Here is a 20,051-nt window from a genome sequence, read left to right as displayed (position 1 = left end):
CTCCTCCGAGCCCCTCATTAACCCTTTCCTCTCCGTTTCCCCGCAGGCATCCCTCTCCCATCTTACGTCTCGGAGCCCGCAGCGGGGGAGGGGCGCCTCTGCCTCCGCCTCCGTCCGTGGAAGCCGGCACCTGGGCCTCTGCTCGCCTCGCCCTGCGGCCGGGCCCATGGCACTGTGAGCCGGCGAAGGAGCCCCGCTCGGCGCGGGGGGCGCCCGGCCCCCTCCCCGCCCCATGCGCCGGCGGCTGTGAAGCCTGAGCGGGGCCGGGGGCCGGGCGGGGCCGGGGCCGCCGGAGGCATGGCGCCCGGGAACCCGTGGCGGCCGCCGTCGCTGCCGCTGCTGCTGCTGCTGCTGCTGCTGGCGGCGGCGGGTGCGGGCGGCCTGGAGTTCGGCGGCGGCCCCGGGCAGTGGGCGCGCTACGCGCGCTGGGCCGGAGCGGCGAGCAGCGGCGAGCTCAGCTTCAGCGTGCGCACCAACGCTACTCGCGCGCTGCTGCTCTACCTGGACGACGGCGGCGACTGCGACTTCCTGGAGCTGCTGCTGGTGGAAGGGCGCCTGCGGTTGCGCTTCACGCTCTCGTGCGCCGAGCCCGCCACGCTGCAGCTGGACACGCTGGTGGCCGACGACCGCTGGCACATGGTGCTGCTGACCCGCGACGCGCGCCGCACGGCCCTGGCGGTGGACGGCGAGGCCCGCGCCGCCGAGGTGCGCTCGAAGCGGCGCGAGATGCAGGTGGCCAGCGACCTGTTCGTGGGAGGCATCCCACCCGACGTGCGACTCTCGGCGCTCACGCTCAGCACCGTCAAGTACGAGCCGCCCTTCAGCGGCCTCCTGGCCAACCTGAAGCTGGGCGAGCGGCCCCCCGCGCTGCTGGGCAGCCAGGGCCTGCGCGGCGCCGCAGCCGACCCGCTGTGCGCGCCAGCGCGCAACCCCTGTGCCAACGGCGGCCTCTGCACCATGCTGGCTCCCGGCGAGGTGGGCTGCGACTGCAGCCACACGGGCTTCGGCGGCAAGTTCTGCAGCGAAGGTGAGCCTGGGGGGAGCCGCCGCTGGGCGCCTGGGCGCGGAGTGAGGGGCGGGAGAGTTGTCTGGGCCTGTAGGGGCGCCTGCGGCCCGCGGGCTCAGGCACGGGGGCGAGTGAGAGTGTGTACCAGCACGCGAGTTGGGAGGGGCGTGTGAGGACGCCTGTCCCAAAGAGAGGGTGCGCACGGTCAGCCAGTGAGCTGCAGGAGCTGCGGGGTGCTGAGGTTTGGCGTGGGCGTGGGCGGCCTGCGGGTCCCTGTGGGCGTGGCCAGTGTGGGCGCGGCCTCGTGAGCCCATCCAGTGCCCCTCTCCCTGTCCCCTAGTGAAGGTCCCGTGGCGACCTGTGGGTAGGACTGTGTAGTCAGGTCCAACTAGCGAGAGGATGAGGGCCGGCCCTTGAGGGCGTGTGGAGCGGGTGGCTGACTGACTGTGAGGCGCCCGTGAGGGCTGGTGGATGTGATCTGTGCGGGCGGGGCCTATGTGATGCAGTGGGTGGGGCCTTGTGGGCGGGGACGGTGGGAGTCCTGTGAAGGAGTCCTGAAGACGGTGTGTGGGGCTTGTACCGCTGGGAGCTGTGTAGGGCTGTGAAGGAGAGGGTCCGCACGGGGGGGGCGGGGCCTGCGAGGGCCGTGGGTGGGGTCGGTGCGGGCGGGGCCTAGGAGGCGGGGGCGTGGTCGGCCCAGGAGGGCGGGGCCGCGGTCTGAGGGTCAGCGCGTGGGCGGGAAGTACTGTCTGAGAGGCCGGGACTGGACCAGAGGATGAGGGCCCCGGACGGAGGGCGGTGGGCGCGGCGAGAAGGGCAGGGCGGCGCGTGCGAGGGCAGATGAGGGCGAGTGGGGTTCGCCAGGGTGACTGCACGCGCCAGGAGGGCGGGAACCGAGTGTTCTGAGAGTGAAGGAAGCCCGAGGGACAGGGTGGCTGCGGCCTCTCAGGCTCGTGACTAGAGTTGCTGGTTTTGTTGACGGGCAAAAAAAACGGCTGGTCGTCTCTCCCGGGTGAGAAACTGGAAGTGGAGGCCTCTGTTTTAAACACTGGAGCCCTCGCGAGCGTGGGGTTTGTAAGGGTGACTGGAGGGCTGGAGAGGGGTGGTGAGGACTCTGGAATATGGAATTGGATGTGGAACTGGGACTTGAAAAGGAGGTTAAGGGAGGGAGATGTTCCGCAGGCTCCCGGGCTGCAAGAGGCTGCAGTGGGCGAAGTGAGGGGACAAGGTCGAGGGCGGCGCCAGGCCTGGGGTGGGCTGTGGTTTTAGAGGGGGTGGGGGAAGGAGGGATTTCGAGGCCCCTGGTTTACTTTGGTCCGGCTGGGGAGTCGGGGAGAGGTTCCCCATCAGTTTGGGGACGGGGCACGTGCATCTCCTGGTCTGTGGCAGCCGTTTTCTAGCAGATGTGTGCAGACAGATGAGCGTTCCTCTCCCCCAGCACCTCTAGAAGCTGCAGTACTTACCAGTTGCGTGTGTGTCTGCCCTCAAGAGGTAGGGTCTTTGAGGAGTGTGTGTGCCCACAGACCAGCACGGCCCTGGGACTGCTTTGGGGCTGGTGTCCTACTGGCTGGGACCTGCCTACAGCCATGGGAGGAGCCATATCTGCAGGTGTGGCTCTGGGCTTGCGAAGTCTGTATTTTGATTATGTATCTGCAGTTGTGGTAGAGGAATATATAAGGAAGGTTTTGGATGGCTCTTGGGAGTTGTTTGTACAAGGTTGGGTGATGTATCTTCAGGAACTATGTGTATTAAGTTAATCTGACACCTTCTCACCTTTTCTCCAAAGAGTGCAGGTGCTCCCGAAACTGTGAAATTGTGTGTCTGTGCGTGTTTGCTTGCACGCAGTGGTGCGTGAGTCTGGCAGTGTGTATGTTACGTGTGAATGGTCTGTTTGAAAAGTAGTGTTTGCACATAGAAGTCCTGTGCCTAGTAGAGTGAGTAGTACACAAGTGTAAGGATGCGGGTGCTTGTGTAGGTATCCACGTGCGTGCGTTTTCATGTGAGACGTCAGTAAGACACCTGGACTTCATGAGGAATCTTTCATGACCTTTAACTTGATTCTCTGGTCCCTATGACCCCTCCCCTCCAAGCCTTCCTAAGAAAGTAGGATGAACCACCCTTCTAACTTGATGGAAGGTAAATGTGAGCTACAGAGAGGCTGCTGGTCCATGGTCTCACTGTGGCAGAATTGGCCTGGGTGTATGAAAAATGCAGCCAGAGGCCCCCTGGTCAACCAGAGCCTTTGTATTAATTCCCTGAAAGGATTCATCGGCCAGAGGCTCCCAGTAAGCCATACAAGATGTGCGCTTCTGAACGCGCATTGTGTGGTTGTGTGTCTGAGATGTGTTTGGGTCCCTGTGTGTGACAGGGATGGCTGTATCATGTGTATATGTGCTGGATGTGTATCAGTTGAATGTTTGTGGCAGCTGTGTTGGAGCTGTGAGAGGCAGTTGCGTATCTGACCCACTGTGTGTGTGTGTGTGTGTGTGTGTGTGTGTGTGTGTGAGACATCTGTGGAGGGAATTGTGCTTTGTCTATGATAAAAAAGGAGGGATATTCATCTCTGAGTTCCCTGCACCTAATGTAGTACCTGGCACTTTGTGAGTGTTTGATAAAGATCTGTGGAATGACTGAAGAGATATTAACAAATATTTGATAGAATAAAGGCTTGGGGTAAGGCTGTATGTGTATATGAAACGATGTATGTGTGTATTTTCAGATATATGTTGTAGGTGGCCGTGGTGGCTATAAACACTGATAAACACTGATTACATCTGGCGATGACAGGCACAGTGACAACTCTACTGATTCTCCTCCCCACCCATGACCTCATTCCCTCCCCTTATGTTTGTTCCTTATTTCCTGGGCAGCTTTTGTAATATCCTGTGCTCATTACACTTCTTCTAGTACATTCCCATCCAGCCAGGGAGGACAGGAATGAGCTTCCACCCTTGGGTGTTGGGGTTAGGGTTGGAAGATTTTTAAGGGGAACAGGTCTGGCTCCAGATGAGGGCCAGAGTCTTCAAGCTTCCCTGGAAGTTACATTTACTTCATTATTATCTGCTTTGAGTGGTTCACAACTTTTTCTGAGATTGAGGACATTTCTGAAAGTCAGTAATTCACAGTACCCCTTCCAAATAGTAGTTATTTTTATATCTGTTTATTGTGAAAACATATGACTCAAGGCTACTATGCATTCAGGAAAGCTTTTAGATGGCTCTGATGTTATATTTGCCATTGTGGTTAATCAAATATACATTAGGAAAAATAGTTTTAGCTTTATATGCAAGACATGCCAATCTGCCTTCAGATATTTGGTGTGCATATGGATTTGTGGATCCTTTGGACCACGCCCCCCCACCCCCCCCCCCACCCCCCCCGGCCCCTGCCCTGCCGATGCCTTCCTGGGTCTGGGCCTACCCGCTGACTGAGAACCTCCATGCTAGGAAATCTGTTTCTTTTCTCTGGGGCTCTGGCCACAGGTGATTGAAGACAGAGCTAAGCATGAGTCACTGAGTGTGTGTACTGCTGCTGACTGTCTGCCAAAGTGGGGATCAAGTAGACTGGGATTTTGCATTGGTTTACATGTGAACTCCGCCTCGTGTCACTCATGTGTGGGGAGAAAGGGCTGAAAAGTGATCAAGGAAGAAGAGTGTGCAGGTGTGTGTGGGATACCTCGAGTGGAGTGGGGATGTAGATGTATACGATGGAATGTCAGGTGTGTACCTCGCTTGGGGGAGAAATGAAACCAGTGGTAATGCCTGTGTTGGCAGGGAGATAGACGCATGGGTCTCATATTTTGTAGGTTTGTTGGCAATTTAATTCAACAGATTGTTGTCAAGTCCTCCTTGGTGATAAGCCTTGTGTTGGGGGCTGAAGGTGAGTCAGACATGAAGAAGACACTGCTCAGGGAGTTGCCTGCTTAATTGGGGGAGCAGATAAAAAAGCAGTCCAGGGTGTGGTTAAGAGCACAGATGCTGTAGTCTGGCTGTCTGGGCAGTGACGTTGGACTTAAGCCCTCTCTGCCCTGGTTTCCTTATCTGTAAAATAGGGGCAGTAATAGTACCTACGTTACAGAGTTGTTATGGAAATTAAATTGGCTAATTCATATAAAGTGCTTAGAATAGTGCCGGCACATAGAAAGTGCTCAATAAATAATCACAAAAGACCAGCATGGCATATGCAGTAAGATGCAAAGAGATGCAGTGAGGCAGTGTAGCTTAGTGATTAAAGCATAGTCTTCTGAGGCTCAGATCTGGGTTTAAATCTGATTTCTCTACTCACTCGGCCTGTGAGTCAGATGAGTACTAACCTTCAGACTACTTTTTCCTGACCTGTAAAATGGGGATAAGCATGCTTATCTCACAGGTTTGTTTTGGGAATGAAATGAGTGTCTGGTACATAATTAGTGGTGTAAATGGTAGTTGTTATTATAAGCAGAGTGCTCTTGGGGTTTTGAAGAAGGGGTGAATTTACAAGTCGGGGGATTAATAATAAAAGGCATTCTATTTAAGATTGGCCTTGAATGTTGATCAGTAAACTTGGTGTGGGGAGGTCACGCTAAGCAATGGAACTAGTGAGGACAAAGGCGTGGAAGAGGGAAATGTACATCATGTCCTTAGAGGGGCACCAAGGAGTACAGGGAAAACAGTGGAATCTATAGCAGGAGAAGCAGGATGAGGCCAGGTCTTGGAGTTTTTCTTTTTTGGGGGCGTGCCATGAGGCTTGTGGGATCTTAGTTCCTCAACCAGGGATCGAACCTGGGCCCCTGGCAGTGAAAGCACGGAGTTATAACCAGTGGACCACCAGGGGATTCCCCAGGTCTTGGAATTTTGACTTAAATCATTCACCTAACATTTATTGGATGCTGTGTATAGAGTATTGGTAAATGGAGCCACAAAAGAATTTTAAGCAGGCACGTGAATAAGAAGAACTGTGTTTTGGAAGCTGGGAGTGAAGAGTAGAATGGAATATGGAGGGCAGAGTCCTGCGGTGGAGGGGTCAGTGGGAGATGGTTCAGGAAAGGGACACTGGGGCCCTGACCCTCGGCTGTCTTGGGGACTGGCAAGGAAGGGTGGTGGCGGCAGTGGTGGCAGTAGCAGCAACAGTAGCTGAGAGCTGCTGCTGAGACTGAAGCTGTAGGACTCTGCCTTTCCCACGTGGAGGGGCAGAGGTGATGAGGTTTCAGGTTTGCTTGCTCGGAAGGATGGCGGTGGGAGTTGGGGGGAGGGAGAAGTTGGGACGGAGAGCAGGTTTGAGCCACAGATCATGCACCTGTCTTGGTGTTCCCGGACAGAGGCGTCCAGACAGTTGGAAGTGTGAGACCAGAGCTTTGAGTTGAAGGTGGGGCTGCAGGTAGAGATCTGGGAGCCACGTGTGTGGAGAGAGAGTATTTGAAGCTTTGGGATCAGATGAAGTGGCCAAGGAGAAGGTGAAGAGACTTCAGGGGGGCTCATTTGGGAGGAGGAGGGAGAGGAGTGGCCGCAGACTCAGGGAAGGAGCAGTTAGAACAAAAAGTAAATCGGATCACACAGTCAAGGGAGGAGAGAGCGGGGCCTCACAGCGAGTGGGCATTTGCTGGGTGCCTTGAAGGCATGACCACCCCGTGAGATGTAAGAGCTGGGATCTGAACCGAGCTGACTCCGGGGCCCCCCACCTTCTCCACACTGCCTCCGAAGAGGAGAGTCAATCAGTCAGCTGTGTCCGTGGATGACCTGCATTTGGCTTACTGGAGGTGCCTAGGGACAGTGTTTCATTAGAAACCAGCAACCACCCCAGATTCCTTGGGCCACAGCTTCTCCTTTCAGCCACTATGTGTTGAGGGTGTTCCCGTATTTGTCATCCCAGCAGTGAGAGAGGGCAGTGGAAATCGATCAGGAAACTCTCAGGCTTCCGGAGCCCGCGGGGAGGAACTCACCCTGGAAAGTGGGGCATTATCCCATTAAAATACACAGCTCACTAGCGTTTAGAACATTTCAGATGGAAATCTTTTAAAAATATGTTGCACACCTCTCTGCCTCCCTAAGCATATTTGGAATGTGATTTAACCTTTTCCGGATGACTCAGGATGTCGCTATTCCCCTCAGGTATTGCACCGGACTGTCACACAGTGGTTCCTTTGTTGAGGTTTGTCCCTGCCTGAAATGATGCCTGACTTTTGAGTTCTTATGTTAGCTTTTTCTAGTTTTTCCACCTCTGCCCTGAGGAGGAGTTGTCAGGTAACAATCCATATCCCTCTCTCTCTCTCTCTGTGAACTTGGAAATCAGCATTCCCAGCATGTTAGAATTGTATGTCGCTAAGAGGGAGTGGATTCTGGGTTGGGTCTGAGAGGCTCTCCTATGAGAAAATAACAGTTTTTAATGCATAACTGTTATCATGTCGGTTTTGGCTGCTCAGAACTGTTTCTTTTCTTTGGTTCTGGTCTTCATCCCTGTCCTTGATGATGAATCTGCTGGAATCCCCAGTTCATGTTAGCCAAGACAATGCCATTTATGCCCTGTGGGGAGGCACTCAAGACCTGTGTGTATGAAAGTTGAGTAAATGAAGTCACATATGTGGAATCACTCTGTCAGCTCTAACATCTAATACCTGTGGTCCTGACAGTTTCTGCTGTTGGAGACGGCTCTAGGCAGAATGGGATGGACAGCTCGAGAGAGAGCTGTGCAGAGAGCGACTGCTGTAAGATCCCAGAGGTGAGATAGATGCTCCCAAGGAAAGCCTCCTCCTGTGGCAGAATGGTTAAGAGCATGGGCTGATGGGTTTAATCCCGGCTTTGCTACTTGCTAGCTGTGTGAACTTGGACAGTTTGCTGAACTGGATTGTTCTTCAATGTCCTACTCTGTAAAATGGAGGTCATGTGTTGTTGTAGGACTAAATGAGTTAATACATGGAAATCCTTTACGATGTGCCAGGCACTATTCTTAAGTGATCAATAAATGCTACTATGATTATTAACCCTCGTGGTCAGAGAAGGCTTCAAGGAGGAGGTGGGACTTGGCTAGATCTTGAAGGATGACTGAGTGAGATTTGTGGAGGTAAAGGAAAGACCAGGGTTTCCCCGCCAGGAAAATGGTCTAAATGAGGAGTCCAGAGGGTGTGAGTCGAGTGTATCAGACCAAGATGGTTGTGCTTTATGGGAAATAAAATCAGAACTGTAGATTAAAGCCAGCTTCTAGAAGTCCTGAACTTCAGGCCAAGAATGCAGCCCATCGAAACTTTTAAAGCCAGACAGATTTGGTTCAGATATTGACTCTGTCCCTCACCACCAGTGTGACCTTGGGTAAGTTTCTTCCACTTTCTGAGCCTTGATTTCCCCATCTTTGCAAGGGAGTAATAGTAGTATCTGTTGATGAGGTAGCAGGGAAACGAGGCACGGAAAGAGCCAGGCACATTTGAAGTGCTGGGTAAGTGAGAAGTGTTCACTTCTTATTTTTCATTCATTCAACAAACACAGGCATGCCTTTTTCTGAGCCAGGAACTGTGTAAGCAGCTGGATATAGAGACATGAATGAGACGTTGTCCTTCCTCTTGGAGATCTCACTGTCCAGCCAGGAAGCAGACGTGGAAACACAATCGCAATAGAGATGCGATAAGTGAAATAACAACCCGAGCTACATATCGAGAACTGGCACAAAAGAAGGATGGCTAGGAGGTCAGTTCAGAACACAGACGGATGTATACTGACTTGGTCTGAAAGCAGGAGTCGACTTTCTCAGGCAGCTGAGGGTGAGAGGAATGAGGATGGGGAAGGGTGTTTCAAGCCGAGGGAATAGTATGTGCAGAGACGTGGCATAGTAGGGAAAGGGGGAGAAATTGGGTGTGGCTGAAGCCCGGACTGTCGCAAGAAAGGAGGTTGGAGGGAGGCATGGTCAAACCCAAATGGACTTTCCTGGGAAGATTGGACTTGATCCTGTGGGCCCTGGGAAGCCTTGAAGAGTTCTAAGCAGGGTCGTGACTCAGTTGGACCACTCTGGCGGTGCTTGGACTGTGACTTCCGGGATAAAAAGACTGGCTGGAGGGGGAGGCCCTTTAAGAGGCTTATCAGTGTTCCGAGGCGAGGATCTGATGAGGGTCTGGCCTTGGGGCCGTGCTGATGGTGAGGGAGGGATGAAAAGTGTTTCTAGGAGGCGAGTCGAGCTTTTAGAGTTTTACAGGTTGGAACTGATAGGACCTGGTGATTGGTGTGAAAAAGAAAAGAGCAAGGCTGATTTCTGGGTGTCTGACCTGATCCGGGAGTGCAGGCAGGAGGAACGGGCTTGCAGGGGCAAGGGTTTTGAGGTCCATCTTGGACATGAGGACATTCAGCCCATGAGACACTCAGGTCAAGCTTCTCTGAAGGCAGATCGGGAGCACAGAAGAGAGGTTTGTACCCAAGCTACTGAAAAGTTCTGACCATGTGTGTGTGCTTGTGCATGTGTGTTGATCATGGCAGTACTTAGTCAGGTGTATCTGGTACATGTGCCCAAGAGCGAGGCTGGGCATGGGCCGGGGGACCAAACAGCAGGAGGCTAATGAAGGAAACCGGGGGTCAGGGGTGAGCATGGGGGCTCTGATGACCTAGGAGCGCAGTGGACAAAGGCAGAGGTGATTTTGTGCCCCTGGGCAAGTGTCCTTTTCTTTGCAAAGGAGGTAGGTAACACACCAAGCTTGTGGGGGTTGCTGGGAAGCTGATGTGGACAACGCACATTGAGGGTCTGTACGGTGTCTGGCACGTGGCTAACTCTGGGCCTCCCTGGAGCCTGGCAGAGTGTGGGGCACATGCTGGGTGTTCAAGAAGCGCTGGTGGAAAGCGGTGCCTTTGCTGAAGGCAGGGAAACGGGAGCTTTGTTGCAGCGGGTGGAGATGTCAAACGCGGCTTTAGTGGTGGTCTGGGTGTCAGGAGCTGAGTGATCGCAGAGCGCACGGCTGGGGGTGCAGGACTGGCCCCCAGGGAAGAGGCCACGGATGAAGATACAGGTTTGGGGGTCCCTTAGCCACGAAAGTGCACTCTCATGGAGGAGGGCGGGAGAAGAGAGAGGAGTGTGGAGGGCCTGGGGCTGAGCCTGGAGGGGCCCGTGATGGCAGGTGAGGGGCACAGGTGAATCAGCAGAAAGCGAAGGGCAGCCGAGAAAGAGAGGCCAGTGAGTCCCCAGGGGCCTCTCTGCGAAGCCAGGAGAGGGGAGACTCACGCAGGCAGCAGGCTGTACTTGGTCGTCTGACCTTCCTGAGCATAGCACGGCCCACATTTGTGGCAGGTGGGAATAGGGTTTGAAATCCCTGCCATGTCGGGTGATGTGCCTCCTTGTTTGTGCAGGAGCTGGAGACATGAGTGTGCTGACCAACCAGGGCCCCAGCACACTGCGACAGAGATCCGGACACAGGGCTCCTCTCGAGAGTCCAAGGGTTTTCCCGAGGGTCCCTTCCTAGCCAGCTGCCCTCCCCACCATAAATGTCACGTGATTCAGTTTATTTAAGGGCATCAGTGTATACACGGCTTTTGGGGGATGCAGCTGTCAGGTAAAAGAAGCTCTGTGTTGTATAGAAGTGTGTTTGTAACACACGTGGATATGTAAAGGCTTGTGTGTGTAAGTTTAGAAAACAGGAGACTGATAGATGGATAGATAGCAAAAGGGGGCTGTGCTCCTCCTGGGGTGTGTGTCTCTAGCCACTGGAGGGCGTGTGGGGTGGTGTGGCGTGTGCATCTCATATGACGTATTAGGTCACAGCGCGCGGATTGATTCTGCATTCAGCCTGTGTGTGTGTATTGTGGGCGTGCTATAAGGTGTGACAAATGACAGTGTGTGTTTCTGGAGTTTAGCTAACCCCCTAAGAGCGGATGAGAACAGAACACAAAGTGAGGCTGGAGGTAGGAGATGGTGTGTGCACACGGGCGTGAGTGTGTCCTGAACAGCTGTTTGCGTGTACACGTGTGTATCCCGGGTCCACATACGTGTGCTTGCGTGCGTGTGTGTTTGCCCAATGGGTCTGTTTGTTTGTAGGTTGTGCTCTTCCTTTTCCCCCTGTTGCCTCCTCTAAAGGCTCTCCGTAGGTGGGCAGGTCAGAAATGTTTGCAGAGGGGGCTTCTTGGCCCTCTTATAGAGCAGGCCGGAGCCCAGCCTGCTTGAGCTTAGTTGAAGGAACTGCCTCTCTCCTCCCTTCCTTCCTTCTTTCTTGATCTCTTTGGTGAGCCCCAGGGACAGGCCCAGGCAGGCCCCTGAGAGGTGAGGGCTGACTGCCCAAAGGCTGTGGCACGACAGAGGGATGGGCCCGGTCTGGCCCCCTGAAGTGGCCCGTCCGGCCTGGGGGCCCTTTGCCACACCCAGCTGTTGAGGAGGCATTTACCCCAGAATCACAGAACCAGAGCCAGAAGGGCCCTCAGAGGGGCTCTAGCCCACCCGTCTCGTTTTTGCAGAGGAGGTACTGGGGGCTCAGAGAGGCTGGGCGCCTGGGATGGGAGTCACACGGCACTTGGAGGCAGAAACTGTGTTTTCTGAGTACGCTGACTTTTCTCCCCCGACAGGGTGGCGGTGGGGAGTGCTTGGGCCCGAGTGTGCACAGGCTTCAGGTGTGAGTCGTGTGAGAGATTATGCATGTCTCTGCATCATTAAGTGCCTATGTGTGTCAGTGTGTCACTGAGGGTGAGCCCGGCATGAGCGTGTCCCCATCTGTCTCTGAGACGCGATGGAGTGCGGGGGTCGGGGGAGCGTGCTGGGGGAGTCTGGACGCCTGACTGCTGCTCCTGGCTCTGCCTCTGATTTCCCATGTGACCTTGAGCGGTTACCTCCCTGTCCTGGGCCTCAGTTTCCTGAAGTGTAACTCGAGGCTCATGTCCCCTTGGACTGTGTGACCCTGTGTGTGAGGCTCTGTCTCATCCCTGCAGGGCCTTCCTGGTTGGGTGGCTTGTGTCCGGGCCTGGGCGGGCTAGGGGAACTTGGACCCACCTTCCATCACTCCCCTTGGAGCCCTGTCCTTGGTACCCTTGCTAACCGTCCTCCTTTTTTTCTCTCTTTCTGCATCCCCCTTCCTGAACCTCGCCGGCCTGCAGAGGAGCACCCCATGGAAGGTGAGTGATACCTCTCGGTCACTGGGGTGGCAGATCAATCGCCGGGGGGGCCTGGTGGTTCCCTCCCCTGCCCACATGTGGGGCCCCCCGGGGAAGGATGTCTGGGTGTCCTCTTGGCTGCCTCGGCCCGCCTCTCACCTGGTCCCTCTTTCTGGTTTGCTGGGGAGAACTGCCTGGTAGAGGCGGGTCCCTCCATTGCCTGTCTTCAGCACGTCTGCCCACCGGCCTTTCTTCTTTCCTGGGAGGAGACCAGACTGGGGGTGGAGCTGGAGGGAGGGGGCTGGAGCATTCAGAAGTGTCCAGAAATGATTGAGGAGATGGGTTTTTGCCCAGCCCAGCTGAGGAAGCTTAGAAAGGCCATGCTGCCAGGGGTTGGGGTGTGGCCGGGGGTGGTGCTTGGGTAGAATCCGCTCCGGGGTCTGAAGAGCGCAGGCAGAGGCAGGGGGGTCGGGTCCCTGGGTCAGGGGATGTGGGCTGGGTGGCAGCTGCTCCTCTTTGACACACTTGTAGTCCCCTGTCCCCTGTCCCACGGGCTGGCCTAGGTAGGTAGGGGTGGTCTGCTTCTTCCTTCAGCCCAGGCCCGGGGAAGCGTGGGGAACGTGCCTCGCTTCGGGGTCTCTGTCCATTCTTTCCCTGTCTTCTGCTTCGTTTGCCTTCTCTCTCTTTCTGGTTTTTGTCTTTGCCTCTCTTTTTCTCCAGGGTTCTGTCCCTGGACCTCTCTCTTTGTTTCTGTCCTTCCCCAGGCTCTCTCTGTGTTCCTGTCTGAACCTTCTCTCACCGTGCTTTTCCCTGTTTCTTTTCCTTCTTCGAGGTGGACCACGTCAGGGAGGGAAGACTGGGTTGAATGGTCCCGGCTTGACAGCTGGGCTGCAGGGGAGCTCATGTGGCCCACACAGGGGGGGCATGCAGCGGGCTGGGAGGGAGATAGGACCCCAGTCACCAAACCTGCCCCACACTTTCTTCTTGGAGTAGCGGGTGTGGGAAGCACGTGTGCAGCCCCAGCCTGGGAGCTCCCCGGGCCTGGCCCTGCCCTGGATGCAGGAGTCCGGGGAAGGAAAGAAGGGGCTGGAATCCACTTTCCCTGGTGGTGTCCATGGTTTGGCTTGTCTCTCTCTCTAATGTCCCTTCTCCTTGGGTGCCCTCAGGTCTCCCGATCCCTCTGGGCAGACACCCGTGTGTGTGCGTGTGTGTGTGTGTGTGTGCGTGTGTGTGAATCTGTATGCACACTGTTCACACAGCTCCGCTGCTCTGTTGTGTCTGGGTGTCTTTGTGCACGTCTGTACACGTATGCCTGTGTACATCGTGTCTGAGTGTGTGTGGAGGTGTGTGCCCCTCCAGCATCGTGTCTTCTGTGGCGTGGCCCACATCTCCGTGTGCCTCTGTAGGAGCGTCTGCATCTGTGTCTGCATCTGTCCTGTCTGTGTCTGCCTCTCCGTGTGTCAGTGTTTACCTCTGTGTGTGTGCGAGAGAGAGTCTGCGTGTCTGTGTGGACGCAGCCTTCTGAGGGCTGGAGATAAGATTTAGTGCTGATGTGACTTTTACTTGCTCTTGATGTCATGTCTCCTCCTGAACAAAGGGAGAGATGGAGGAGAAAGAGAGGGGAAAAGGGTGGAGGAAAGGGGCTCGGGGGGAGGGAGCAGGGGGCAGACAGACAAGAGGAAGGAGAGGGGGTAAGCAGAGGCGGGAAGAGGAAGGACACAGTGGAGGGAGGGGCAGAAAGGGGAGAAATGGGGAGGGGGAAAAGGCCAGCCCAAGAGAAGAAACCGGAGGGCTGCTGTGGGGAGGAACAGTGGCCTGGAGCTGAAGGGGAGGAAAAAGGAAACAGTTCTTCTCCAAACAAGTAGAATAGTAGAATAGAGGGACAAGACGGGAAGCTGGGCTTTAGGGACAAGTGGGGAATGAGACCATTTAGCCATCTCTTGGGGGCGCCATGGTGGCCTGCTGGTCTGGATGTGGCCCTGCGTGTGCTTGCAGGTCAGTGGCTGTGCAGGGGTGTGTGTCTGAGGCTGTGTGTGTGTGTGTGTGTGTGTATACACCCAGGGATGTGATGCATCTGTGTGTCTCTGTGTCATGGCTGCTTGTGTGTCTCACAATCTTGTCCCCTATAACCCTCTTCCATCTTTCGATGTTGGTCCTCCCTGGGGTTTTGTCAGGAGAGTAAGGGGGTGAGACCGAGAGTGGGGAGGTGGGTCTGATAGGTGGTGGCTTCACGGGGGGTGGGCTGGGGGACTCCTTGGTGGCATTACGCTCTGGACTCTGCAGGTCCCTCTTCAGATCTCTGAGTCCTCCGTGCCTTCACCCTCTTGTCTGGTCCTTCGACACTGTGCCTCAGGCCTAGCTTTCTCCCAGGGACCCAGCCATCCTGCTCCCCAGGCCCCTGCCGAGCATCTCCTTTTGGGGATCCTGGTAGCCCCACCCCCTTCCCCCTAGCCTTTTGTAGCGGGGAGAGAAGACCCAGAAGCAGCCAGATAAAGTGCCCTAGGAGAGGACCCTTTGTAATGCCATCCGTCACTACCAGCCTCTTCTCCAGTGGCTGGAGGAGGGACTGATGCCACAGGTAGAGGTGGGGAGGGGTGTAAGGAGGGGGGCCGGGGCATGGGGAGAGCAGAGATTTCAGGCAAGGGGGTGAGGCAGGCTTTAGGGAGAGCACCCTCGGGCCAGGCTGGGCTGAGCCTCAGGTAGACAGGGCAGGGAACCGGCCTCCCCTTCCCCAAGATGGCTGGTGCTGTCACTCCTGAGGGAGCTGAGCAGCTGGTTGCCGTGGCGACAAAGGGAGAGTGCCGTATGCTAATGAGGCTGGCTGGGAGCTGGGCAGTGGAAGGGTCTTCGAGGCAGAGATGCCACTCCCCCACAGCAGTGGTACAGGCGGCAGGGGGGACAGGAGGCAGGTTCACAGGTCACTCGGCTCCTGGGCCTGGAAGAGATGGATGAGGGGTTAGGGCCCTGGGTCTGGGTCCTGGATTTAGGGGGTTTGGAAGATGCTGGTAGTTTTGGGGGAAAGAGTTGGTGGGGGGCGTTCGGAGCAAGGAATAATACTTGGTCCAAATGCTTGGGTCCCCTCCGGTTTTGTGGATAAAACCTGTCTTCCCAAGAGCTGTTTTGTCCTGAGGCAGCCCTTAGCAGCTGTGGCCCCCTCCCCCGACTGGCCTCCGACCCAGCACTGGGAGAGACCAGTGCTGCCCGAGACAAGAAGGGGGCAACATGAACCATCTACCCAAATCTTCCACAGGATCCAGGCCCTTGGGCCCTGGCCATGCCCTTCTGGCCTTTTTGCTGCCTTTCTTTTTGGAACCCAGGCATCCTGGCCCTCAGCCTTGCCCCAGAGACACCTGGAGCGCTTTTCCCTATCTTCCATCCTGGTCCCGGCTTTCTCCCCCCAGGGCCCACATCTCACGGCCTCAGCAGCGGGGATGGTTTCCAAGGGCGAGGTGGTGCTGCAGGGCTGTTCCTTCCCCATCCTCTTGGCCAGACACCACGGGTGCAGGGATGGGGGGGGCGGGGGCTGAGGTCTGGAGGGGCTGGTCATCTCAGGGAGCCCTGGGGTCACAGCCCAGCTGTGGGGCATGGTGCTGCCAGCCTCTCTGGGGCAGAGTTTTCCTTGGCTGATGCCTTCTGGGGGCTGGGGTACTGGTCCAGTGGGCCAAAGTCTCTCCCCCTAAGGCTGAGGGGGGCCCCAAATCAGGGCTGACCAGGCTCTCTCAAGGGACCAAGGCACCCCTGAAAAAAAATCCCACACAATCTTGCTCTCCGTCTTGGCTGTCGGGCTTCTGTTTTCCCTTTTCACAATTCAGCTTTTGGGTCACCTCAGAGAGGGCCTGTCCAGAGAAAGGGGGTCCGTAGAATAGTTTCAAATGAGGTGTTTCGACCTCTCAGAGAGCTGGGGCTCCCGCCCATGGGTCTTGGCTGCCCTCTTTGGTCTTTGCTGTCCAAGAGTGCTGGCCTGGCCTCCCAGTCCTCCCTATGGAAGGATCCAGGCCCCCATCCTTGCTCCAGTGTTTCCCTAGATTCTGTTTCCTCCAACCTGCTGTCTCTCTAACTTTGTCCTCCTGAATCCCAGTTTCCTCGTAGAACCCGGGTGGGCAGGGTGCCTGTTACCCATTCGGAGGCTGTTGGGAGGGGTGGAGTTGGGAGGATTGGACCCGGACAGATGCCTTTCCACAGCCCTCTTTGGTGGGAGATTCCCTCTAGGCCCAGGCTCTTCATACCCCCGTCTTCCCGGTCTCTGCCAGGCTCGTGGGGTAACGGGATGGGGTGGGGGGGTGTTGGATATCCCTCTTGTCTGCTTAATCCCGCGCTAACAGGACACTCTCTCTCTCTCCAGGTGGCTTTGATTTTTGTGTCGTGTTTTATTTTCTCCTCCATCTGAATCGTTTTTCTCGTTGACCGTTTTTTTTTCTCTCCGCCTCCCGGAAGAAAAAAAAAAGAAAAAAAGAAAAAGGAAAAAGCAGCCCTCCCAGACTCATGCTTCTCCTCCTTTTCCTTTTTTTTTTTCCGGCAAGAAGAAAAAAAAAGAAACCAAAATCTCCTCTCCCCCTGCAGTGACTCCTGCCCCAATCCTTCCTCTGGTTCTGCCTGTACCCCCCTCACCCTCTCCGGCGCCCCCCTTCTCTCTCTCTCTCTCCGCCCGCTTCTCGTGCCCTCCACCCTCTGTTTCGGCATCGGGCCCCTTTCCTCAGCTCTGGGCTGGGGGCTTTCCCCCGATGTCTGTCACAAGTTAAAAAGGGTTTTTAAATTGTGGCAGCAAAAGCTTTTTTCTCCCCTCTCTCTGGCTGATTTTGATGACTCGTGTTTTCTTTGTTTCTTTCCCCTTTTCTTTCTTTTTTCTTCTTTTATTGTCTCCTTTCTTTCTTTCTCTCCTTCCCTTTCCAAGGTCCGGCTCACCTGACGTTAAACAGCGAAGGTATGGTTTGAAGTTCTGGCTTGGTTTGGATTGGATTGGATGGCCCCCAACCTGCACCTGGATTTTCTGTCCACCCCCCCTTGCCCCCCTTCCCCCTCCTCCACTTGTCCCGCCTCCTTCCTGCCTTCCTACCCCCTTCCTCTGCCTTGTCTTTATTTTATTTGGGCGCTGGGGTGGGGGGGGGGGCTGGTCCCCGTGTGTGCTCTCCCCTCTCCCACCTCCCCCGACACACTCCATCCGCCCTCATCCCACCTTGGTTTCTGACATCAAGAGATGTTTGAACTCCTGCCGTTGTCTCCAGTCACCTTTTTGCGTTTTCCTGATACTGTATCTTGCTTTTTTTTTTTTTTTCTTTCTCATGGTGGTGTTTTATTTCCTTCTACTCATTCTGATCATTCTTTCTTTTCTGTGAACCCAAATAAAAAGAGAAAAGCATGGGCTGGAGGAAGTGGATTTTAGGCAGCCTCATTCCCCTCACCCTGCCGCTGTGGGATGCCCCCTTTCCACAGCTGTTCCCCCCACCCCCGTACACCCTCACCCTTGTGTCTTTTGGATGTCTCCTGACCCTATTTGACAGATGAGGACATTTAGGCCCAGAGAGATGAAGTGACTTGCTAGTGATTACGCAGCGTTTAATTGGTGGTACCGTTGGGACCGCTCATCTATTTTTAGCCTCCCTTCGACCAAGTCCTTACCATCTTTAAAAGCCCTGGTGTTCGGCAAACCTGGAGACAGACCCCAGGAGTCCTGACCTTGATCCCCCAGCTCTGACCTCCCTGTTGCTGACTCCCTCCCAGATCCTCAGGCACTGCTTCCCTGCCCCGGTGGTCTTCTGTTGGGGCTCATCTTCCATAGGGACGGGGTGGTGTCCTTAGCCTGTAGGCAGCAGAAGCCTACAGGATGAAGGCTGGGCTGTGGGGAGAGACTCGGATCGGGAATTTGGGATGGATTTAGGTCTGGGGAGGTAGAGGCCTGGGATTCTTGCAGGGATGTGAAATTATGGTAAGAAATGTGGGGAAAGAGGAAGTCCCGAGTGGGGAGTCAGGGCCTGGTGGGTTTACTCACATCCTTCTTGCATCTCAGTGCCTGGTTCTGGGTTTGCTGGCTGTGGCTCACCTTTGTCCTAGATGAAGCCCTGAAGGATCCCTAAAGCCACGCCTCCACCTCCCGAAAGGCCACAGCCCAGCTGTTATTCTAGCTTTAGTTCTGGGGATTGGGGTTGGAATAAGGGCCCAGACAAGAACTTTTAAACTCCATTCTTGAGTTCCCCTTAAGAACCATCTCGTGGGGTCTGGCAGTAGTTGTGGTGCCTGGGAGCCGCTGGTCAGGGCTGGGTGGAGAACTTAAGGCAGCCTGGAGGCCAGACGTGGTGACACGTGCCTGCGGGACTCTGGAGGCCTGGGCTGGGGGCGCTGGGCGGTGGCGAGCGGGAAGTCCTCCCCGAGAAAGGCCTTCCCGCATCCACTGTGAGCTCAGCCAGGCAGGACCTCCTGGTGTGCACAGCCCTGCTGAGGGCACAGTGGAGGGACAAGGAGCAAACAGAGCGCGCGGCCCTGCCCCTGGAAGCCCCTCGGTCTAACTGGCCAAGAAGTGGATGAAGGCAACGTTGAGAGCACTCACTGTAGTAAAGGAACAGGTGTAGAGGGAGAACCAGCTTGCCTTGAGGATGGGCAAAGAGGAGAAGAGGGCTTTGGCGCGGGAACGGGGTGGTTTTGGAAGAGGGGTGCTCTGTCAGGCTGTTGGACTAGTCGAAGAAGAGGAACCTGGCCCAGCAGAGCGCGGCCGAGAGTGGGGAGAACCTGGACGGGAGCTCAGGGCCCCCAGGACCAGAGGTCTGGCCTGTTTGCACGTTGTTGGGCAGAAGGGGCTCCTGAACCAGCAGCGAGGCCTCTGCCCCTCCGCTCGTCCCCCCGCCCCTGGGCTAGGAGGGGGAGGTCAGTGGTCGTGAGTCTGACGGGGTTTGTGGGGCTGATGGTTCCCGGTTTGTCAACTGGCTCCTTCCCCAGAGGCCCTGAAGCGAGCGAGTCCCCAGAGCAGCGCCCCACCCCGACCCTGTACCTCCAAGCCGGCCCTCCACCCTGGACAGGGCCCTCCATCGCCTCAAGGCTGGGGTGGGACTGCCTGGGTAGCCCCCCGTGCCTGACTCCCCAATTCTGCTTCTCCAGTAGGGTCCTTACTGTTCTCCGAGGGGGGGGCCGGGAGAGGAGGAGCCAGCGATGTGCACCAGCCGACAAAAGGTCAGTGACCCCACGGTCCCCCGAGAGCCCAGCCCTCACCCTCTGTAGGCCAGCTTCACTTTCTGGAGGGCAGCTGAGTCAATAGAGGTGTGTGCCCTTCAATCCCCTCTGAGGTCCACCCGCAGTACCTGCCTCGGTGTAAAGGGCCACAAACCTCCATTTCTTTCCCAAAGCCCAGTTGTCCTGATGACCTCTTTCTAGAACACGGATGTCTTTTTTTTCTTGGCCGCGCTGATCTTTGTTCCCCGACCAGGGCTTGAACCCATGCCCCCTGTGGTGGAAGCGCAGAGTCTTAACCACTGGACCGCCAGGGAAGTCCCCACAGATGTCTTTTTGTGGCAGTTGTTCAGGCCAAAGAACAGGGATGACTAGAAAGTGTCTGTTTCTCTGGGAGAGTGGCTAGGCAGCAGGGTCAGCCCCCCATTTAACCATCAAATTCTGCAAGCACGATAGGTGTCAGCCCAGGGAGATTCTGGTTGGGAGATGTGGCATTTATAATAAGTTATGTATCACATGCGTCACCTAAATGAGCCTTCACAACCCCCTGTGGAAGGGCTCATTGCCCTTGGTTTACAGATGAGGAAACTGATGCTTGCCAACGCCCCTGAGGCCAGCCCGGGCCCCTTTATCCTGTCTCAGGGCTGTAGGTTTCAAGCTCCTTTTTTTTTTCTGCACTGAGGCTGCCTCTCTCTCTCTCTCTTTTTTTAAAAAAAAATTCATTTATTTTATTTATTTATTTTTGGCTGCGTTGGGTCTTCGTTGCTGTGCGCGGGCTTTCTCTAGTTGCGGCGAGAGGGGGCTATTCTTCGTTGCGGTGCGCGGGCTTCTCACTGCGGTGGCTTCTCTTGTTGCAGAGCACGGGCTCT

The 20,051-nt window shown here is 55.7% G+C and overlaps 1 protein-coding gene across 7 annotated transcripts in view; it reads left to right on the top strand.

Moving 5' to 3' along the window:
* The first annotated feature begins 297 nt into the window (after positions 1-297).
* The window catches only part of NRXN2 (neurexin 2), a 99,604-nt gene continuing 79,850 nt past the window's right edge, over positions 298-20,051 (top strand). For 5 of the 7 annotated variants that reach the window (XM_061203567.1, XM_061203568.1, XM_061203565.1 and 2 more), the window contains exons 1-4: positions 298-1,027; positions 12,031-12,048; positions 16,919-16,948; positions 19,114-19,185. In XM_061203567.1, coding sequence (XP_061059550.1) covers positions 298-1,027; positions 12,031-12,048; positions 16,919-16,948; positions 19,114-19,185 — 850 coding nt within the window. The remainder of the gene's footprint in view (positions 1,028-12,030; positions 12,049-16,918; positions 16,949-19,113; positions 19,186-20,051) is intronic. The other 2 variants (XM_061203566.1, XM_061203563.1) reach the window with 2 other exon arrangements.

Source organism: Eubalaena glacialis, chromosome 10, assembly GCF_028564815.1.
Source record: "Eubalaena glacialis isolate mEubGla1 chromosome 10, mEubGla1.1.hap2.+ XY, whole genome shotgun sequence".
Lineage (NCBI taxonomy): Eukaryota > Metazoa > Chordata > Mammalia > Artiodactyla > Balaenidae > Eubalaena > Eubalaena glacialis.
This window is presented reverse-complemented; position numbering and strand designations above follow the sequence as displayed.